The following is a 21,429-nucleotide window of genomic DNA, read 5'->3' as shown; positions in this document are numbered from 1 at the left end:
TTGCTGGAAAGGACATGATCTCATCCCTTTTCATGACTGCATAATATTCCATGCTGTATACAAACCACATTTTCTTTATCCAGTCTACCACTGATGGACATTCAGGTTGATTCCATGTCTTTGCTATTGTGAATAGGTCTCTGAGGAATCACCACATTGTTTTCCACAATGGTGGAACTAATTTACACTCCCATCAACAGTGTATGAGCGTTCCTTTTTCTCTGCAATCTTGCCAGCATCTGTTATTTTTTTTTGACTTTTTAACAATAGCCATTATTGTATGAGGAGGTATCTCATTTCACACAAGTCAAATAATATTCATGCAAGTCAAATAATAGCCATTTGACTCGTGTGAGGGGGTCTCTCATTGTGGTTTTGATTCTCATTTCTCTAACAATCAGTGATGTTAAGCTTTTTTCCACGATTGCTGGCCGCATGTATGCCTTCTTTTGAAAAGTGTCTGTTTATGTCCTTTGCCCAGCTTTTAATGTTTTTTTTTCTCTTGGAAATTTGTTTAAGTTCCTTATAGATGTTGGGTGTTAGATCTTTGTCAGATGCATAGTTTGCAAAAATTTTCTCCCATCCTGTAGGTTGTCTGTTCACTCTGTTGATAGTTTCTTCAGCTGTGCAGAAGCTCTTTAGTTTGATTAGATCCACAATCCTCAAACTAATAAGAGCCATTTATGACAAACCCACAGCCAACATCATACTGAATGGGCAAAAGCTGAAAATCAGCACAGGACAAGGATGCCCTCTCTCACCACTCCTATTTAACATATTAATAGTATTAGAAGTTTTGACCAGGGCAATCAGGCAAGAGAAAGAAATAAAGGGCATCCCAATAGGAAGAGAGGAATCAAACTATCCCTGTTTGCAGACAACATGATTCTATATCTAGAAAACATCATAGTCTCAGCCCAAAAGCTCCTTAACCTGATAAACAGCTTCAGCAAAGTCTCAGGATACAAAATCAATACACCAACAACAGTCAAGCAGAGAGCCAAATCAGGAACACAATCCCATTCACAACTGCTGTGAGAAGAATAAAATACCTAGCAATACAATTTATGAGGGAGATGAAAGATCTCTACAATGAGAATTACAAAACACTGCTCAAAGAAATTGGAGATGACACAAATGGAAAAACATTCCATCCTCATGGATAAGAAGAATCAATATCATTAAAATGGACATAATGCCCAAAGCAATTTATGGATTCAAAGCTATTCCTATTAAACTACCATTGACATTCTTCATAGAACTAGAAAAAACTATTTAAAAATTCATATGGAACCAAAAAAAGAGCCCAAATAGCCAAGGCAATCCTAAGCAAAAAGAACAAAGCTGGAGGCATCACACTACCTGACTTCAAACTATACTACAGGGCTATAATAACCAAAGCAGCATGGTACTGGTACAAAAACAGATACATAGACCAATGAGACAGAACAGACAACCCAGAAATAAGGCCATACACCTACAACCACCTGATCTTTGACCAACCTGACAAAAACAAGCAATAGGAAAAGGATTCCCTATTCAATAAATGGTGCTGGGATAACTGGCTAGCCATATGCAGAAGACTGAAACTGGACCCCTTCCTTACACCACATACAAAAATCAACTCAAGATGGGTTAAAGACTTGAATGTAAAACCCAAAACTATAAAAACCCTGGAAGACAACCTAGGCAATACCATTCTAGACATAGGAACAGTCAAAGACTTCAAGACGAAGATGCCAAAAGCAATCTCATTTTTAACCAGATATTTATGTAACAGCCTCGTTGATATCCACAGTGCAGACATTCTGAGCAGAATTACAGGCAAGTAATTGCGCTGCTGCCCATCTTAGGGCCCCCTGCTCTGATGTTCCTCTGAGTGGGGACTCCGAGAGGAGCCTCCTCATCTCCGTATCTACCCTCTGAACACTGGAGCAGGCACAAAGTCCCACATAGTAAAGGCAGGTGCTCAAACCTATGCTGGATTAAAGTGGCCAAAGTTCGCATAAGGCGTTCCTCACACAGCAGCGGCAGTGAGGAGCGATGCAAAGCCACACCTTCACTCAATAAACACAGGGCACCCAGCTTGCCCTGGCAGGAGTACCATACATGTGCCTTCCGGGGTTTTCCTTTCTTACGGCTTGCACCACTGTATTCCACATGGTAGCCTTATCTTACAGATTGCAAGTTAGAGCAAAAATTTAAAAGTTGTAAGACAGCGTCTCTGGAAATGAGAACAGAATTTAGAAAAAACTCCAGGAGAAATTAAGCAGATGGCTATATTCTAGGGGAGCGGATGGGAGCGGCTGCTTAACACGCAGATTTCACAACTCTAGGGTGCTAATACTGGCTTCCAGGAGAAGCTTCAGTTGGTTTAGAATAAAAAATAATGGTTTCTTCTTTCTTCCCCCAATGTATGGATCTACTTATTTTTGTCCTAAAAGAATTTTCAAACCCTATTCGTTCATCTGTCAGCTGCCCTTGGAATAACTGCCCACCTTTCACGACCATGGCAAAAATTCCTGATTCCTTTTAGTTAAAAATACCTCGGCTAAGCAGCATTTTCTCTGCATGAGATGTGAATCAGAAAGGATACACCATGCAAACCAGAGGTCACATTTTCATGCGGAGCCCAATTACACGTGCTGTTCTCAACTTATAGGAGGGAGCCTGATCAGAGACCACCGCAAATATGCCAGGGCCTCTTCTGCCCCAAGTGGAAAGCGCGTGTGCAAGACTTGCAGCCACTCTGAACCATTTGGTGCCACAGATGGGCCTGGGCACTCACCTGCTCTGTCTCCACGAAGTTGGACACGTGGCCATCGTCGTTCACGCCACGGGTGTGGAAGCGAGCACCTGAGCGCTCACAGCTAACGCGAGAGATGAGGCAGGCCTTGGCCTGCTTGTGGGAGGCATACACGGTGCGGATGGTGACCACCCCGCAGATGATCTTCAGCAGCCAGTCACAGCAGCTCACCTGGTGCTGCCTCAAGGGCACGTGCAACAGCTGGTTCCTGCAAAACACAGCCCCACACCAATTCCAGTCACTTGACATCCTCCAGTACATGCTGCCTGGACAGCGAGTGTGGCTGAGGAACTGGGGGGCGCATGGTGCAGCATTTCGGGTCAGCAAATGCATGCTACTCCCCAGTGGACTCTGCACTTGGGCTGTACAGATCTGGGAAGTTCATGTGCTTCAAAGAGATCCCAAATAGCAGGACCACTGTGTCATGTAGAGGAGGATGGCCAGGGAGTCCTTTCCCAAAGCCACTACCAGGTCGTCACTGTCGCTAAATGGAAGCAAAGCTAGAGAGTGAGCGAGCGTGCACTTTTCGGGGAATCGCAAAGGGGCCTCTGGTTAGCCCTGTGGGCCCCACAGTTTTCATCTCAGGCCCCAGCGGTAAAAAATTAATCTTTTATTATTACTCATGATAAATAAGTGATTAAAAATCATATTAAATATGGGAACCGTTATTTAAATTATCCACATATACACACACATGCACCATGAGATGATTATGACAACAGCACTACAAAGCAATCCAAAATAAATTTAAAAAAGATCCGAGGAAAATACGATGCAATGAAAGTTCAAGTATTCCCTCTCCATGCCTAGTGGATTGCTCTAGGCTCTGGAGTCCATGATGATAATGACAGGGTGACAGCCAACATTTATCCTGTGCACTAAGCCCCATTCCAAGTACTTTGGGGTGGATTAACTCATTTCACCCTTGAAGTGACCCTTTGTGAAAGGTATCATCAGTGACCCCCTTTTACAGATAAAGCAGCTGAGGCACAGAGAAGTGAAGTGCTTGTTTAAGGCCACAAAGCCAGCCAGTGGCGTCACGGAGCTTGGAGCCCGTGCTCTTCACCCTGAGCCTTTCTTGATGAGGCCCTACATTTCCATTTGCACCTGCGAACGACCACATAGTTCTCTCATCCCTGAGACTGGCTTGGCCCCCTTGCTTTAGCACCCAGGGGACCTGAGTGGTACCATCCTGAGGGCCCATACTCACTCCCAGGGAGGAGGACCCATCATCAGGAGATGCCCTCTTACAGGGCACTGAGTGAATCTAGATCACGGTGCCCTACTTGTTTAAAAAAGGCAGCACAATTCCTGCCCTTGAGCCTTCCTCAAACACAGCAGCAGCATTTTCTCATTGCTGGAAATCTGTGCTGTGAGCTCTGATGGGTCCCAGGGGGCTTCTCCAAGCTTCCTGCTCTCAGGGCAGCCTCCCCGACTGTGACCAAAGCCACATGCACCCCCACAGGGAACACAGCCGCGTCTGACCCCATCTGAGGTCGCACAGCCACAGCGCTCCTCTGCTTGAAAAATGACTATGAAGCATTGCTGTACAAAACCATATGCCCCTCTTCCAAATCACTCTCTCAAATTCAGATGATAAGCCAGCTTCTGAAACACATGTATTAAATCTGCATGTGGCATCAAGGCAAAGCCTCCAGAATATTTCAGAGTCTGCCAGCTACACAGCTTTGGCCACTATCACCAGGGCTCAGGAGAAGAAACCTTTTGCCAAGTGGACAACCCATAAATCAGCCCTGTTTCTAGTGACACTGCCTGGCCCTCTGGCAGGAGGATGGCTCATATCCAGGACCCCCAAAGAGTTTCCTCCCAGGACCTGATTGTACCGGGAGGCAATTGTCAGTGTGATCAATTACCAGCCCAGAAAGATGACTTCACCCTGCTGCTCACTCTGCTTTAAGTGCCAGCCACGCTCAGCGTTGACCCCATCTGACTCCTGCTGTGGGTCTCCAGACCTCAGACGCTGCGCCACAACAGTGAGGGTTTAGGCGATCAAGCCCAGGACCACGCTGCCCGTGGTGACTCAGCTGTGGTCAGTTCTGGGGGCTCCACCCTGAGCCTAAAGATCACACCCTGGCGTGTTACAGCTGAGGAGCCTGGCGACCTCCAGAGTTACTTCCTCCTCTCCCTTCAGAAAGGGACACCATGGGGCTCCTCCTTCCCAAGCTCCTCTCAGCCTCCACCCCGTGAATCCCCTTTGCCTCGCTTTGTTAGTGCCCCCTCACACCTCCAGCCACAGAGCTGGCATAGGGAAGAGAATTTGCAAAGGTGCTGGTACAATTCAGGTACCCCAAGGATCCCCTAGGGGTTCCAAGGACCCTCACTGCTGCTGAGAGCTCTCACCTCTGCTCACCTGACAGTTCTGGTTTAAAATAGTTTCACAGAGTCCACACAAAGATACCTCATAATACACAGCCCCTCTGTGCCTAAGCTTGGCTGCCTTTAGGGGAACATGTAACAGCTCGCGGGGCACATGCTGGGCCCTGCACAATGGAACTAGCGATTCACAGAAATGCCATCCCCAGAGGCTGCTACTCAACCTGCAGTCTGCAGACAAGCAGCACTGGCAGCTTATTAGAAATGCAGAATCCTGGGCCCAGCCCAGACCTGCCATCCCAGAATCTGCATTTTTAACGAGATCAGCAGGAGATTCACGATTTTATTATTTATTTTATTTTATTTATTTATTTATTTTGAGATGGAGTCTCACCCTGTAGCCCAGGCTGGAGTGCAATGGTGCGATCTTGGCTCACTGCAATCTCAGCCTCCTGGGTTCAAGCAATTCTCCTGCCTCAGCCTCCCGTGTAGCTGGGATTACAGGTGCGTGCCACCATGCCTGGCTAAAGTTTTTGTATCTTTAGTAGAGACGGGGTTTCACCATATTGGCCAGGCTGGTCTTGAACTGCTGACCTCAGGTGATCCGCCTGCCTGGGCCTCCCAAAGTGCTGGGAATGCAGGCATGAGCTACCATGCCCAGCCTTGATTCACATGCATTTTGAAGTCTGGGCACATTACTGCCCCCAAACATCCACAATACCAGAGAACCAAAGAGGATGTGGGGGTGGGGAGCGTTGGGATGGACACAGGGATGTGGGGAGGGTCCCCTTCTCCCAGCAGAAATCAGGAATTCACTTCTGGGGCGTCCAAAGCACCAAGGCCAGACGAAAACCTATGGACGCCTCTGGCAAAGGGAGAGAGGCACAAACAGGTCAGAAATAAACCTCACGAGTCCCGTCTCAGAGCTGGGAAAACTGATATAGCTTCAAAAGGCAGACACTGGATTCTGAAACATTACATTAGATGAGGTTCATTGGAACCACTTCCACGGGCAGGACTTTCCTCACTTTTGCTTCTGCCTGGCATCTCTAGGCATCAGTGCGAATCTGACAGAAACAGCATTATGTCCAGAAAGGGCAATAGATAATTTACGTATTTACAGAGTTGTCCACTCTTGTCTCTGTCCTGCCGTGGAGTGAAAAAGCACCAGGAGATCTTAAACATACAGAAATCCAGCCATCTCTGCCTGGGCTCTGGGACTAGTCTTAGTGCATTACTACAAGTCCCCTTGAGCTTCCCCATTGATGGGACTGGTTTAGCGTTGTGATTACCTGATTACCAGCTTGGGACCTGGAGCCAGAATGCCTGGGTTCAAATCCTGGCTCTGCCACTTACTAAGTGTGTGGAGTTTGGCAAAATTCCCTCGACTATTCATGCCTCAGTCTCTCTATCTGTAAAATGGGGTAACAGAGCCTCTGCATAATTATTATAAAGGTTTTTATAAGGATGAGTTAGTACCAGCAGAGAGATCTTAGCATGGTGACCTGAACACAGTGCTTTATAAACATCAGCGGTAAACAACTGCACACTGGAGGTAACCATGATTGAGAAGACTGAAAGAGTGAATCCAGGCAGAAGCACTGAGCTCGGCACCCGGGACTGAGGAAAGCACTCATCGGCTCTTACGTTTTTTACTTATGGAACAGGGTTTCTTTTCCTTCTTTCTTTCTTTTTTTTTTTTTTTTTTTTGAGACAGAGTCTTGCTCTGTCGCCCAGGGTGGAGTGTAATAGCACCATCTTGGCTCACTGCAACCTCCGTTTCCTGGGTTTAAGCAATTCTCCTGCCTCAGGCTCCCGAGTAGCTGGGATTACAGGCACCTGCCACCATGCCCAGGTAATTTTTTTTTTTTTTTGTATTTTTAGTAGAGATGGGGTTTTGCCATGTTGGCCAGGCTTGTCTCAAACTCCTTACCTCAAGTGATCCACCTGCCTCAGCCTCCCAAGGTGCTGGGATTACAGGCATGAGCCACCATGCCTGGCCCAGGTTTCTTTTCCAAATCTACACGGAACACATTCCAGGAGCCAGGGGTGGGGGGTGGCGGGGAGTTCAGGGTTAGTTTTCCTCTCATTGTGCTGAGAGCAGGCCTGGGTCCTAACTCTCCAGAGGTGCCCCATAACCCAGGGGTGGTGCAAGTGGAGGTCAACGCCTCAGGTGCCAACCAGGGCCCACCCTCTGCAGGGGACCCAGGGCCTCACCAGAAGAAGGAGTTCCCCCATTCAGAGCTGTCATCCCCCTGCTTCTGCGTGCGGACAGTCAGGTCAAAGCGAGACCCGTCGTTTGGCCATGAGAAATAGAACACCCCCGAGCTGAGGATTTTCTTCAAAGCTATGAGGCGTTCCTCCTCCTTGGCCTCTTCCTGAAGAGGGTAAAAGTCAGTGGCGGTGATTTTGTAGATTTCAGCATCTGGAATTCTGCCTACAGATGTGCAGCCTGTCACCAACACCAGGAAGCTCAGAGACGTGCCACCTGGAAATGAAATCAGACAGGAGAGTTCAGGGTCGAAGCCGGCCCGGCCGCCTGGAGCTCCAAGGGGACAAACGGAGCCCAGGTTCAACCGCAGCCAGGAAGGCAACGCCTGTGCACCTGCAACTTCCCATGGCATTGCCCAACTCAAGAACCTGCCCTGTCCCATAAGCCTCAGGCGGGGCTTCTCAAAGTGTGGGACCCTGGCCAGCAAGTCAGCATTCCCTGGGAGCCTGTTAGAAATGCAGATTCCTGCCACCCAGCTGCCTGGGGCTGGGGGCAAGCTTTGCTTTAACAAGCCCTCCAGGTGATTCTGATGCCCCCAGGAGTCTGAAAATTCCTGGCCCAGAGCCCTTCCAGACACCCAGGACCTGCCCCCAAAGCCTGTCCAAATCACCTTCCCCAATGCCTCCTCAGCCACTGCCTTGACTCAGGACCCCTGGCCTGGGGTCTGTTTTCCCCCACTCCGTCACAGGAGTGGCCTTCCCAAAGCCATTGGATCACAGCCGCTCCTCCCTTCCTTCCTGCGCAGCTCCCACTCCCTGCAGGACTGTGACAGAACTCCCAAAGCCCTCCCCGCTACAGCCCGTCCCTGCCCCACACGTGGGCAGACACCCCGGCCGGCTGCTCTCCTGAGCTGGCTGTCCTCCAGCTGGTCCAATGTGCCATAAGCATGACCTCGCACCCTGGACTCTTGCCCAAGATGCTCCCCCTGCCTGGGACGTCCCACCACCATCTGCCCAACAAGACCTCCATGACCCCTTCTCCACGCACCTCTCGCCTGTCTCTGCCCTAACAATACTTCGAGCTTCGGGCCCAGCATTCCATCCTCTGGAAGAACACGAGCGTCCCCATATGCTCCATAGGGATCTTCCTGCCTCTGCCCTCCCCACTTCTCCAGAAGAACTCCTCATCCTTCTTGGCCAACTTGGCAGCAGCTCCTCCAGGAAGCCTTCCTTGCTCTCCCAAGACACGGACAGGCACCCCTTGTACATGCCAATAGCATTCCCATCAGCAGTTGTCACACACACAAAGTTCATGACCTCCTTCCCCACCTGTGCCCCCAGGGGAGGGGCTTCCTTGGGGGCAGGGCCATTTCATCGTCATCTCCCAACGCCACACACACTCGGTTTGCTGCATGCTTCCTAAATGAATTCCTGCCAAATGCTACCAAGACGACCTAGGACCCTGCAGCCAGGCGAATGAGGCAGCCCTGTCTGGGGCACCACCTCGCTGTCACTGACAGCTGGTTTCCTGTTCCTTATCCCCCGCTGCTCACAAGGGCACTTTATAACACGCTGCGTATCGGGGGTGCCTGGCGGCGCCGTGCCTCGCTTTCCGGGCGGGGCCCAAGAGATCATCGGGTAGAAACTGGCCTTTGGGATCTGGCAGGGCTGTAGTCCCAAGGACACTCTTCCCACCCCGCTGAGGTCTGAAGGATCTGTCCAGCAAGATCTGTGAACGATCAGGGGCCGCTGTCTACAGCCATGGTCTGGAGATGGTTCAGATCTCTCCACACTCCAGGAAGAGACCCCAAAACAACCAATTCCACCACCCTCTCACCCCAATTTCCTCATCACACTTCATAGGGAGAAGAGCGCTGCTTGTGGCAGGGAGGCGTGTGGCTGTCATTAAAGTGCGTTCTTTAATGAGCGCTCAGGGCTCCCAGGGGCCTGCTGCTATGCCATGGGGTGGGGCTGCCCTGCCAGCAGGGCGGGGGGATTGATCCCATCACATCTCCCCAGACACATCCTCAGGAAATCACCTCAAAACCACCTAAGAACAAAGGAAGTTATCACACTGGGGACAGGGACAGGGGTCAGAGTTCAGCTTCTCAAGTAGGATAGGTGGGGTTCCGGGGTTGGCAGCCTGTGATCAGAGCCTTGGCGACAGAGCGCTCCCGGCACCCACCTGCCTCCTCTGACACACTCAGTGCAGGGAAAAGCACAGTTCAGCAGAAGTGCCCTCGGGGAGGCAGGAGGATGGCCCCTGTGGCTGCAAGAGCTATGGAAAATTTTGCATGACATCACTCCGTGAGAGTCATGAGTTGATTTCTAGCACCACTTCCTCAACAGCCTCCGCGTGGGGGGCCTGAGTGCCTGGCAACAGTCCCAGGTTGCATTTCCTGGGCAGGACCACGGCCTGGGGGAGGCTGGGGAGAGGAGCACTGTAGCAGCCAGGAGAGGCTCTTAACAACAGCATTGCCACAGAGCACTGGGGCTCCTGGGTCCAGGGAGGAGGGGGTCGGGAGTGGTACAGGGGAGTGAGGAGAGCCGGTATCTGGTGAGCGCAGTGGAGGCAGGGGAGCTGTACAGGCGCGGACTCCATCCTCTCGCCCACCGCAAGGGGCGCCCTTACCAGCCCCATCTCACAGGGGGGGAAACAGAGGCACAGAGAGGTTAAGCAGCCTGCCCAAGGTGACAGAGCTGGGAGCTGGGATCCAAATCCACTTTCTAGCTACAGTGCCTGGGCAAGTTACTCAAGCTAAGTCTGGCCCCAGAGCTGATGCTCCTAGTTATACCTCCTTGCAGATGACATTGCCAGCCTGCTTACCCATGCTGCTGTCTCAGGGCTACCACTGCCATTTCACACACGCATGACTGTCCCCCAGGGAAGCTGAATCACCCGCCCAAGCACACAGCTAGTCTGTGTTGGAGCCAAAACACAAACGTAGGTATCACTTTAAGCCCATGTTCCATCTAGCCCCAAAATCCAGCAGTTTCCAATCAGATTAGTTTGCTGTACCCTTGTATGTATGTATGTATGCATGTATGTATGTATGCATGCATGTATGTATGCATGCATGTATGTATTATTTATTGAGACGGAGTTTTGCACTTGTTGCCCAAGCTGGAGTGCAATGATGTGATCTCGGCTCACCGCAACCTCTGCCTCCCAGGTTCTAGTGATTCTCCTGCCTCAGCCTCTGGAGTAGCTGGGATTACAGGCATGCGCCACCATGCCCAGCTAATTTTGTATTTTTAGTAGAGATGGGATTTCTCCATGTAGGTCAGGCTGGTCTCAAACTCCCGACCTCAGGTGATCTGCCTGCCTCGGCCTCCCAAAGTGCTGGGATTACAGGCGTGAGCCGCCACGCCCGGTTATTTTTTTTTTTTTTTTTTTTTTTTGAGTTGAAGTTTCACTCGTTGCCCAGGCTGGAGTGCAGTGGCGCAATCTCAGCTCACTGCTACCTCCGCCTCCTGGGTTGAAGTAATTCACTTGCCTCAGCCTCCCGAGTAGCTGGGATTATACCGGCTAATTTTTTGTATTTTTGGTAGAGACGGGGTTTTACCATGTTGGCCAGGCTGGTCTCGAACTCCTGACCTCAGGTGATTCACCTGCCTCAGCCTCCCAAAGTGCTGGGATTACAGGCATGAACCACTGCACCTGGCCTACTATACCCTTTAAAAGAGTGTGGTCAACCAGTGTACCTGCTATTGGCTGAATGTGTGTGCCCCCAAGTTAATATGCTGGAGTATGAACACCCAAGGCGATGGGTTGAGGAGGTGGGGTATTTGGGAGGTGACTGGGTCATGGCAGTGGAGCCCTCATGAATGGGGTTTGTGCCCAGAGAGCTCCTGCACCTCTCCCACCATGTCAGATGCAGAGAAAAGGCAGCATCTACGAAGCAAGAAGCAGGTCCTCACAGCTGGCCAATCTGCGGGCCGCTGGTCTCAGACTTCCAGCCTCCAGAACTGTGTGAAATAAATGTCTGTTGCTGATAAGCCACCTCGTCTACTACGGAACTTTGTCACAGCAACACACTGGACTCAGACAGCATTCCCTGCCCATTTTAAAACTGCCATTGAAGCTTTTCATCGGTAGTTGAAATGGCTGTAAATAATATATTGTGCAGCGTATTCTAAATATTGACATGTAAAACTAAAACTCTGGGAGCCTCTTGTCAGTATCCCATGGAATCTACACAGTAACGTGAGACTCCTCGCCATCTATTATTTACAGGATTGCAGGAGCATGCTCTTTCTTCCCACGTGGAACTTTCACTCATATTTCCAGTCCTCCCTCTTCAGAATTCCATCCTAATGTAGCGTATTTGGTGCTTCTACGTCCTGTCCTGATCACCCCATCAGCCCCTGCAGCCGTGTGTTCCTCAACTCCAAGCATTTAAAAAGAGAGCCTTCTGGTTTATCATTCCAATGATACCTAATTGGCCAAACAATGTAAACAATACAATGTAAATAAAACACTTTGCCAAATAATTTTTTTTGGCTGTCCCCTTTAAGAGTGTGGTCAACCAGTGTACCTGTTATTGGCTGAATGTGTGCACCCCCAAATTAATATGCTGAAGTATGAACACCCAAGGCGATGGTTTTAGGAGGTGGGGTCTTTGGGAAGTGACAGTCTTGCTCTGTCGCCCAGGCTAGAGTGCAGTGGCACAATCTCGACTCACTGCAACCTCTGTCTCCCGGGTTCAACTTCCGCCTTTCAGGTTCACTGCCTCAGCCTCCTGAGAAGCCGGGATTACAGGCATGAGCCCCCATGCCCAGCTAATTTTTGTAGTTTTAGTAGAGATGGGGTTTCGCTATGTTGACTGGGCTGGTCTAGAACTCCTGACCTCTAGTGGTCCACCCACCTTGGCCTCCCAAAGTGCTGGGATTACAGGCGTGAGCCACCATGCCTGGCCGACAAATAATCATTTGATACGAAAAGTCGTAATGTGTTGGAAAGGCATCTCTTAATGAGATGAATACATATTTATTGAAGGAATGAAAGTAGGTTCTGCACCAATTCTAATTCTAGTTTTCATTTTTGTAGACACAAACACTAAAAAATCCTGTTCACATTAATAAATAGGCGGGAATGGAAAGGGCTTCATTGTAGAAATGTCACTCAATTCTTCAAAGTCCTTCTGAGTTAGCGCTAAGAAATGACAATAACCTGCTGATAAAATGGTTGCTAATGCGTCAGCTGATACCCCAATTAAATTCTCCTCCCATTATGGGGGAAGCAAACAACTGGACATCACCTGACCTGCAAACAGATTGCTACCTAGTCCTGACCTTATTTCACTGCTGTTGACAAGCTTTTGAACTGTCCCTTTGTCTGGAATCCTAGGGGGAGTTACTTCCTGGAGCAAGGCACACGGTGAGCTTCCAGAAGAGAGAAGGGCCTGCCCTCTACCCTAACATGGAAGCAGGGCAACCTCAGAGGGGAACAAGAACCCTGTCCTCCATCACAGGTGCTTGATGATAGAAAAAAGCCAAGGACCTGGAAACTTTTCCTTAGAACTGCCCCTGCCTGTGTGTCCCGGACAGTTGGTGGGACGGGTGTAACCACAGAGGCCTCTGTGGAAGAGCCTTACCCAAACCTCAGGACTGCTATGTGGCGCGCTGCCTCTCTGGGAAGGCCCCGCCCTGCCTACCTGACCCAGCACTGATGGCTTCCTCCTCCTTCAATCCCAGCCTCACTGTGTCCTGCCCAATCTCATTGACAGCCTGACTGCCTGACTGTGTTCTGTGTTCTCTGTATACCATGGGTTTTTCGTTTGTTTGCTTTTTTTTTTTTTTTTTTTTTAAATTTAGAGACAGGGTCTTGCACTGTCACCCAGGCTGGAGTGCAGTGACTTGATCTCAGCACACTGAAACCTCCCCTTTCTGGGTTCCCGCGATCCTCCCACCTCAGCCTCCCAAGTAGCTGGGACTACAGGTGTGCACCACTGCTCCTGGCATGGTGCTGTAAATACCACTGCTGTGTAGAGACATGGTCTTGCTACATAGCCCAAGCTGGTCTTGAACTTCTAGGCTCAAGTGATCCTCCTGCCTTGGCCCCCTAAGGTGCTAGGATTACAGGTATGAGCCACCACGCCCGGCCTGTACTGTGAGTTTTAAGGAAAGTGTCCTGGTTCGAGCCTAGCACCAGGCTGTGGGGGGTCGCTGACTCCCGGGCCGCCTGTCAGTGTGGTACAGGCCACTGGTCCCCACCTGCCCCAGGTGTGTGAGGCCCCTCCTGATGCTCACCTAGAGCACAGGATTTGTTTTTGTGAGGCAGGATCAATTCTCTGACAGCCAAGAAGCTAACTAGGCTTGCGGGGGTCTTGGCAGTCCTCAGCTGAGGGAGAGACCAGGGCCCTGAAACTATCAAGGATCTCACAGTAAGGGGAAAAACAAAACTCAGAAGACTGGGGCTCCAGGCTCTGCACACCTCCAGGGGCCTGTGTGGCCTCAGGCAAGGCTCTCACCCTCTCTGGGCCTCCCAGGAGGATGTGCCAGTAGTCTTGATGTCCCCTCCAGGTAAAAGGCTTTGGTTCCAGGGCTCTGGCCAAAGCAAAGCCACGCATGGGTCAGAGGGAGCTGCCAGAGTGAGGTTGAGGGAGGTGAGGGCCAGCGGCAGGTCCTAGGCCATTTGTTATCAGGCCAGGAAAGCTGGCTGCTGGGGTCATGATACGTGGCTCGCAGACACAAGGCCCTGTTTAGCGGGACCACCTCAGGCCTCCCACTAGGCTCTGGGCTGGCATTTCCTTGTGTTGTCTCAGCTCTGAGTTCACCTTCCCAGCCTGGTCTGTGCCAATCCCAACCCTGGGGTCCCTCCAGCCATCCTATCTGTCCTTCTGCTCACACAGACACCCTCAGACTTAAAGCTCCAAACAAAGGACTTAAGACGTCTAGGCTTTCCCACCTGTGAAGGGGGAAGCTTCAGCCAGATGACCCTTGAGCCTCCCCCGCCACCCACAGGTTCAGAACCCTAAGCACTGTGTGCCCACGTGGCGTGGTCTCAGGGCCTTCTCCCGCCTCCCCGCTGCAGAACATGAGGGAGGCGTAGGCAGCGGCGGCTGCAGCAGTGAACACTCGCAGTGAGCACCCCTGGTGTGGATCCTTCCCCAGCTCCACGCTGGGAACCTGAAATCAGCCCTGGCCCGTGAATTTACACCTTGGAAACTGGCAAATGCTGCATCATCTCAGAGCTTCCCCCTCAGGGAGCTGGGTGTCAACTATCTTGGTAATATCCCACCACTGGGCACAGGAATTAAATTAATCTAAGAGTGACAAAGGCCAGTTCGCTTCAAGACTTGCTAGAGAACACTGCATTCCAAAAGACTAAGCGTTCAAACTCCCCTCCAGAGCATTCTCCTTCTGAAGTGACCACCCATGAAAACAGCCCTCTGCTAGCCTGTGCAGAGGGGCCACCCACCAGGAGTCCACACCCCGAGGTCACACAGCCTGGCCCTCCAGCTCACACCTCATCCGCAGCCCTCTGCAGGCCAGGTCCCTCTCACTCAGCACCCTCCTCCCACCAGCCCTCCCAGGGACAGAGGAGAGACAGCAGAGCTTCTCAGTGGTGGCAGTGTCCCCAGGCCACACTCTAAGAAACTGCCCGTGGCCAGCCCACCTGGTGTTGGAGGAGCACTCCACACTCTTCAAGGCTAGCATGTGCATTGCTCATGTGGACCTCCTAAGAACTAGGCAATATAGAGATGAGGCAGTTTTCCCAGGTTTACAGACGGGAAAACAGTCCTAGAGAGATTAAATGCAGTTCAGCTGCGAAGTGGCAACTAGAATCTAGGAGGGCTGTCTGCTAGAGAATTTGTAGGGCTGTCGTGTACAGCTTCACAGGTTGTGCACTGCACAACTCCAGGAGCCACAATTCATTATAGTCTGGGATAGGAATAGAGTCCCTTGAGGCTATAAAACAGGGAGGCCTTGAGAGCTTGGGTTCAAGAGAATTTAAATTGCTATAATCATTGGGATAAGTTCTTTTTTTCTGCTATATTCTCACTTTCTATTCTTTGTATTGTGTAAACTTTAGGAAGCCTGACTGCCTGGCTAATCACGGGAGCTCCAACCCCTTCCTGCTGGCATTTCAGGAAGGAGGGGGGACTTTGGGCTTTCCACAAAAACCTTAACCTGGAAAAAAGCTTTTATGAATTTTTGTGCATGTTTCTCAATTTCTAATGTAAAAGGCTAATTTAGGTAGACTGAAATTTGTCCCAAACTAAGGGAAAACTTGTCCCAAATTAACGGCCTGTGGGGAAGCCTCTTTCTTTGTACAGAGATCCTTAGCTAAAAACATTGAAAGGGAGGCCCACTCCTGACTCAGCTGGTTGTCTTCATGGCAACTGAAAGCTGGAGTCCTACAGCTGGGGTCACATACGTGGAGTCACACAGCTGGGGTCACGCGGTTGGAGTCAGTCAGCAGTGGAGTTAACCACGCAGTTGAAATCGGTCACACAACCGGAGTCACATAGTTGAAGTCCGTCACACAGGTGGAGTCATACAGAGTCAGTCACACAACTGGAGTCACACAGGTGGAGTCACACAGGCGGAGTCACACAGGTGGGGTCACACAGGTGGGGTCACATGGTTGAAGTCAATCATATAGTTGGAGTCATACAGGTGAAGTCAGCCACATAGAGTCAGTCCAGTCCACAGTTAGAGTCACACAGGTGGGGTCACACAGGTGGGGTCACACAGGTGGGGGTCACACAGGTCCAGGTGAGGTCAGTCATACAGATGGAGTCATAGTTGGAGTCACACAGTTAGAGTCAGTCCACAGAGTCACACAGGTAAAGTCACACAATTGGAGTCAGTTACACAGTTGTAGTTGGTCACACAACTGGAGTCACACAGGTGGAGTCACACAGTTGTAGCTACACTCTGTGCTGCCAAATATGCTCAACAGCTGAAAACACAAAAGAAAACAACAGATCACAGTTCTGGGTCAGGGACTTACAGAGGAAAAAGAAAATCAAGTTAAAGTCAAACGCCCCTTAAGGTAACCAATGGGGACTGGAAAAACTTGATTTAAAGCCCAATCCTTCCACCCTTCAGACGCTTAAGGTACTTTCCAGAATGTGTTGAAAACAGACCAAATTATCCTGACATCGCCAAAGTCAAACTCATACGCACCACATTCAGAGAAACTCCAACCCACCCCGGAGGGTGACTCACAGGTGGGCAGGGGTTGGGGGCACCCAAAGCCTTGGAGCTGGGCTGGTCTCACATGGCCCACAAGAAGCCTCATTCCCTTCTGTGGGGTGTGGGGTGGCAGGGACTGGCTGAAGGCAGGGAGGAGGCCTCGCCTAGGGCAGCCCTGGGAGGTGGTCTCCTCTCTGTGCACTCCCTGCCCCGAAGACCCTGCTGACCCCCGCAGATACCCTGGTTCGCTCTGATGAGACATCTTTGGGGCTGCCACCCTTCCTGGGTGGGACCAATTTCCCACAGCTGATCTTAGATCACAGCCCTGGGAAAAAACACTTTTCCCCTGGGATGGGGGAAGGTACTGCACTTCCTGTCCCCCTTGTCAGCCCAGCCACCTGTCCCTTTCAGAAAGGAGAACAGCCTGGTAATTGAAGGCAGTCCCTGGTGCTGCAAGGCATGAGTTTAAAACCCAGGGCACCACTTGAGAATGGCGTGACCTTGAGCCGGTTACTGTAATTCACTGAATCCCAGTCCCTGTTGGATGCGAAATGAGTCATTCATGTATGGACCAAAAGCAGCTGCCAACTATAACTGAAAGATTCCAAGACTGTGAGGCATCCTGGGGGCCCAGATGCCACCATGTGGAAAAAGGGGCATCAGCATGGATGGAACGTGGCATCCCTGCCACACCTGCAAGGCAGGGTGACAACAGCACAGGTGGCCGCGGGAGCCGCGTTAACAAGTTTCTAAGTGCTATGCAGGTGCAGGCCACCATCCTTACAGTCATCACCATGGAAGGCAAGGGCCACAGGGATTTTCTGCAACTTCAGGAAGATCGCTGCAGAGTGGAAAGTCCTGCAGAAAACCCTCGGCAGCTCACACATTTTCACAGAAAAAGCAAGCGCTTGGAGGCGGCTGGATCCGGGTTCGAACCCCATCTAAGCTTCTGATCTAAGGCAAGTTACTTGAAGCTTCTGAGCCTGTTCCCTTTACTGTAAACAGGGACAAAGATGCATTATCACAGTAGCCTATTTTTAGGATTAAATAAGTGAATGTATGTCTAGCTCTTGGCATGAAACAGACATTTCATAAATGCACTTTGTCATGTGGGTACCGTGTATTTTTCCTAAATGCTACTTGGAAATGATCGCTGCAATCATCACAGTTCAGGGAAAAACATTCCATGACAGAAAACACCCAGAAAAGGAATGGCCAAAGTAACCGTGCTTTTCTGGCAGCTTTAAAAATCCTCAGTCTCTGAAAACAGCCGCTGTGAGCAGGGAAGGGAGGTGTGCGCTTGGCTCAGGGAAAGCCCAAATTCAGACAACCCATACAGCCATTCCCATCTCAGCCAGGCGGGACCGAAAATCAGGAATGCGACTGGGCTCTTGTCTCGGCCCCAAAAGTCACAGGAGATATCCACAGCCAGGTCACAGATGGCAAGGGGGGCCCTGAGAGAGGAGGAAGGAAACGGGTGGTGGAACCTAAAGCCCCAGGGCTCCCGAGCTCCAGGAACAGCTGAGGTTGGCTGTGACCCCCTACGACAGCCGGCCACCGCCGGCTCACCCTCGAGTCTCTCAGAGTGAGCAGAGATGCCCACGTCTTCCTGGAAGTTCTCTCCCTTTGCAAGTCAGATCACACTGTCCCTTCCTCTCCCTCCCACCTCACACTGACTGACAGCCACACGTCGGTGGCTTTTCTCTCCTGCCGACAACTCCCAGCCTACCCCTGTGTCCCCCGACATCTGCCCTGGTCTCTGTCCTCACCCACCCGCCTTGGCACACCTTCTAGAGTACTGCAGACAATGCCCTGGGCAGAAGCCCCAGACCAGACTTTCGAAACACTTGGGCCCTCGCCGGCAAGCAATGAAGACAAGCTTCCTTGGCACAGGGTGGGGGTGCTGGGAGCCCCACCTGCTCCCCAGCACAGGCAGGTGACAACCAGGCAACACTCACCTTGACCTCCCCACCTGCAGGTTCCTGCAGGAGGAGCAGGTTCCGAGGCATAAAGAAACATCTTAGAAGAGAGGTCGGCCAGGCATGGTGGCCCATGGCTGTAATCCCAGCACTTTGGGAGGCTGAGGCAGGTGGACCACCTGAGGTCGGAGTTCCAGACCAGCCTGACCAACATGGAAAAACCCCGTCTCTACTAAAAATACAAAAAATTAGTTGGGCGTGGTGGCGCATGCCTGTAGTCCCAGCTATTCGGGAGGCTGAGGCAGGAGAATTGCTTGAACCTGGGAGGCAGAGGTTGTGGTGAGCCGAGATCGCGCCATTGCACTCCAGCCTGGGCAACAAGAGCAAAACTCCATCTCGGAAAAAAAAAAAAAAAAAAAAGAAGAGAGAGCGAAGAGCGGTCAAACAGAACGCCTGCACTGAGGCCCCTCCCGACACAGAGGCTCCTGCCCACCAGGGAGCCTGGCGCCTGCTCCTCCAGCGAGCGGCTACTCACCAGATTTCAGCCTGAGCTCCCCCAGGCAGCCGTACGCGTCCGTGAGCTTGCCATACTGTCCTTTAATGACTTCCTTTTCTTCTGGAGCTGGGGGAGAAACACATCACAGAAGGCATCAGCGAGCGTCTCCTGCTCATTCCTGTTCATTCACACCCGGCTTGCCAAGCTGGCTTCCCACCCACTCCAAAAAGCAAACACAAAGACAATAGCTCGGCCCACAAACACCAAATGTGGAGGTTTTATGATTCGCGAATCACAGAGCTGCAAAGATTCAGACCTTCCCACCAACAGCTTGCTCTCTGGAAGCGCTGACAGCTTCCTGGGCGCCGGAGGGGCTGGGGTCCTGGGGTTCTGGCATCTAGATGGGGGCAGGCCCCTGGGGCCTGGCCCTATTACTCTACCTTGCTGTCCCTGTCCACGGGTATCATCCACTAGAGGCTACATCCTGGAGATGCCCACTCACCCCAGGGCACCTGCGGAGGTGGTAACTTGGGGAGACTGGGCAGAGGTGCCTGAGTATCTCTGAGTGCCGAGGGCCTGGGTCCAACCCATCCCAAGGCAAGCTGCGTGCCTTGCCTGCCGGGTCTTTAGCAGTGATTGTCCGTGCCCCAGCCAAGGCATGGACTAGTTTTAAAGCAAAACTGACAGAGGGAAGAACCATTAGGCGCAGGGAGCCCTAACCTCTCCGATGATGCCACAGGCCCTTCTGGCCACGACCGGGCAGGCCTTTAGACCCCTTCTCAGAATAATGTTTTAAGTGCACAGAACAAAATACAAACATAGATGAACCTTGAAAACATTACACTACATGAAAAAAGCCAGTCACAAAAGACCTCAGAAAGATTCCATTTTGGCCGGGTACAGTGGCTCACTTTGTAACCTGTAACCCCAGCACTTTGGTAGGCGAAGGTGGGCAGATCACCTGAGGTCAGAAGTTCGAGACCAGTCTGGGCAACATGGTGAAACCCTGTCTCTACTAAAAATACAAAAATTAGCTGGGTGTGGTGGCACACGCCTGTAGTCCCAGCTACTTGGGAGGCTGAGGCAGGGGAATGGCTTGAACCCAGGAGGTGGAGGTTGCAGTGAGCCAAGATTACGCCACTGCACTCCAGCCTATGTGACAGGTGAGACTCTGTCTCAAAAACAAGATTCCATTTCTATGAAACGTCCAGAACAGGCATATTTCTAGAGACAGAAAGTAGATGTTGTGGTTGCCAGGGGCTGAGAGTGGGGAAAGGGGGAATGTGGATAATTGCTAATGAGTACGAGGCCTCTTTTAAGGGGGACAAAAATATTCTAAAATTAGATTGTGGTGATGGTGATGGTTGTGCAATCCTGAAAATATATTTTAAAAACATGGAGTTGTACACTTTAATGAGTAAGTTGTATGGTACAGAAATTATATTTCAATAAAGCTGTTATAAAAACCAAGAAAATAAATACGATCACAAATACCAATCTTAATGAAATCTAGTTAGCAAAAAATTTTTTAAATGTTATAGTATAGCAATATATGTGCCTTATCAGCATATTAAATCACAAAATCCAGTGGGGTCTATTAACCACCTTAATTTAAAACTAGTAATGAGAACAAATGCTATTTCAAGATATCTGAAACAACGCTAATGTGATGTGGAGACATCTGTAATTGCAATTGGTGACAGGGTCAGAGATATGGCTAACCCACACTGGTGACAGAGTCACAGACGTAGCTAACATACTGGTTTTGTTGCCTGCCTTCCTAATTAGAGGAAATGCTACATTTCGGGTAGGATTTATAAAAATAAAGATGGACTTTTCTCCCCACCCAAGAAAATCAACCCTTAAATCCTATGCACAGAGCCCTTGAGGAGCTTTGGGCCGCAGAAGAACCCTTAGGCTGGATGGAACCATTTCTACATCATCATGGAGGTAAGAAAAGGGGCAGCTGGTTCCCTCTCTACCTCATTGTCTTAAGCGGCCGAAAAGGATTCTTAGACTGCCTCAACTCCCACAGTTAAGGAATTTCAACCAGGAACTAAGATCCCAAAGTGAAATGTTAGAAAGGAGAAAACGACAGAAAACATCAGCCCCTCATACCAAGCCCTCAGAGCAGATGGACTGTGAACTGACTTTCATCACTTCCTGCTGTCTCTAAAGATGTTGACTGAGAGAGGCGAGTGTAGAAAGCTTGGATGAACATTTGAAGCAGGTGAACCTTGTTTTAGCTGACACACATCCCAACACCCCAACTCAAAAGATCCACCATGCCACATTTTCCAGGACAGACTCGATTTCCTGGTTCCTCTCAACCATCCCCATCCCCCTCAAAGGCACTTGTCCTCATCAGACCACAAGTCCCAACTGGGATTGGAAATACAGTCAGGCAGTCCCATCCTCCCCTCTGAAGCTCTTCCCACCCTCAGACCCCCAGGAGTGGGTGCTGGCAGCCCTAGAGCTGCCTCGCTCAGGAACCAGCATGGACTGGCTGCTCCTGC

At 50.7% G+C, this 21,429-nt stretch overlaps 1 protein-coding gene across 4 annotated transcripts in view; it reads right to left on the bottom strand.

Annotated features, from left to right (window-relative positions):
* The window catches only part of SYNJ2 (synaptojanin 2), a 117,699-nt gene that overhangs the window by 63,276 nt on the left and 32,994 nt on the right, over positions 1 to 21,429 (bottom strand). For 3 of the 4 annotated variants that reach the window (XM_030809897.1, XM_030809898.1, XM_030809900.1), the window contains exons 2-4: positions 18,953 to 19,039; positions 7,358 to 7,628; positions 2,789 to 3,014 (exon numbers count right to left, since the gene is read on the bottom strand). In XM_030809897.1, the coding sequence (XP_030665757.1) occupies positions 2,789 to 3,014; positions 7,358 to 7,628; positions 18,953 to 19,039 (584 nt within the window). Of the gene's footprint in view, positions 1 to 2,788; positions 3,015 to 7,357; positions 7,629 to 18,456; positions 18,783 to 18,952; positions 19,040 to 21,429 lie in introns of those variants that run through there. The other variant, XM_030809899.1, reaches the window with a different exon arrangement.

Source organism: Nomascus leucogenys, chromosome 3 (genome assembly GCF_006542625.1).
Source record: "Nomascus leucogenys isolate Asia chromosome 3, Asia_NLE_v1, whole genome shotgun sequence".
NCBI classification, from domain to species: domain Eukaryota; kingdom Metazoa; phylum Chordata; class Mammalia; order Primates; family Hylobatidae; genus Nomascus; species Nomascus leucogenys.
This window is presented reverse-complemented; position numbering and strand designations above follow the sequence as displayed.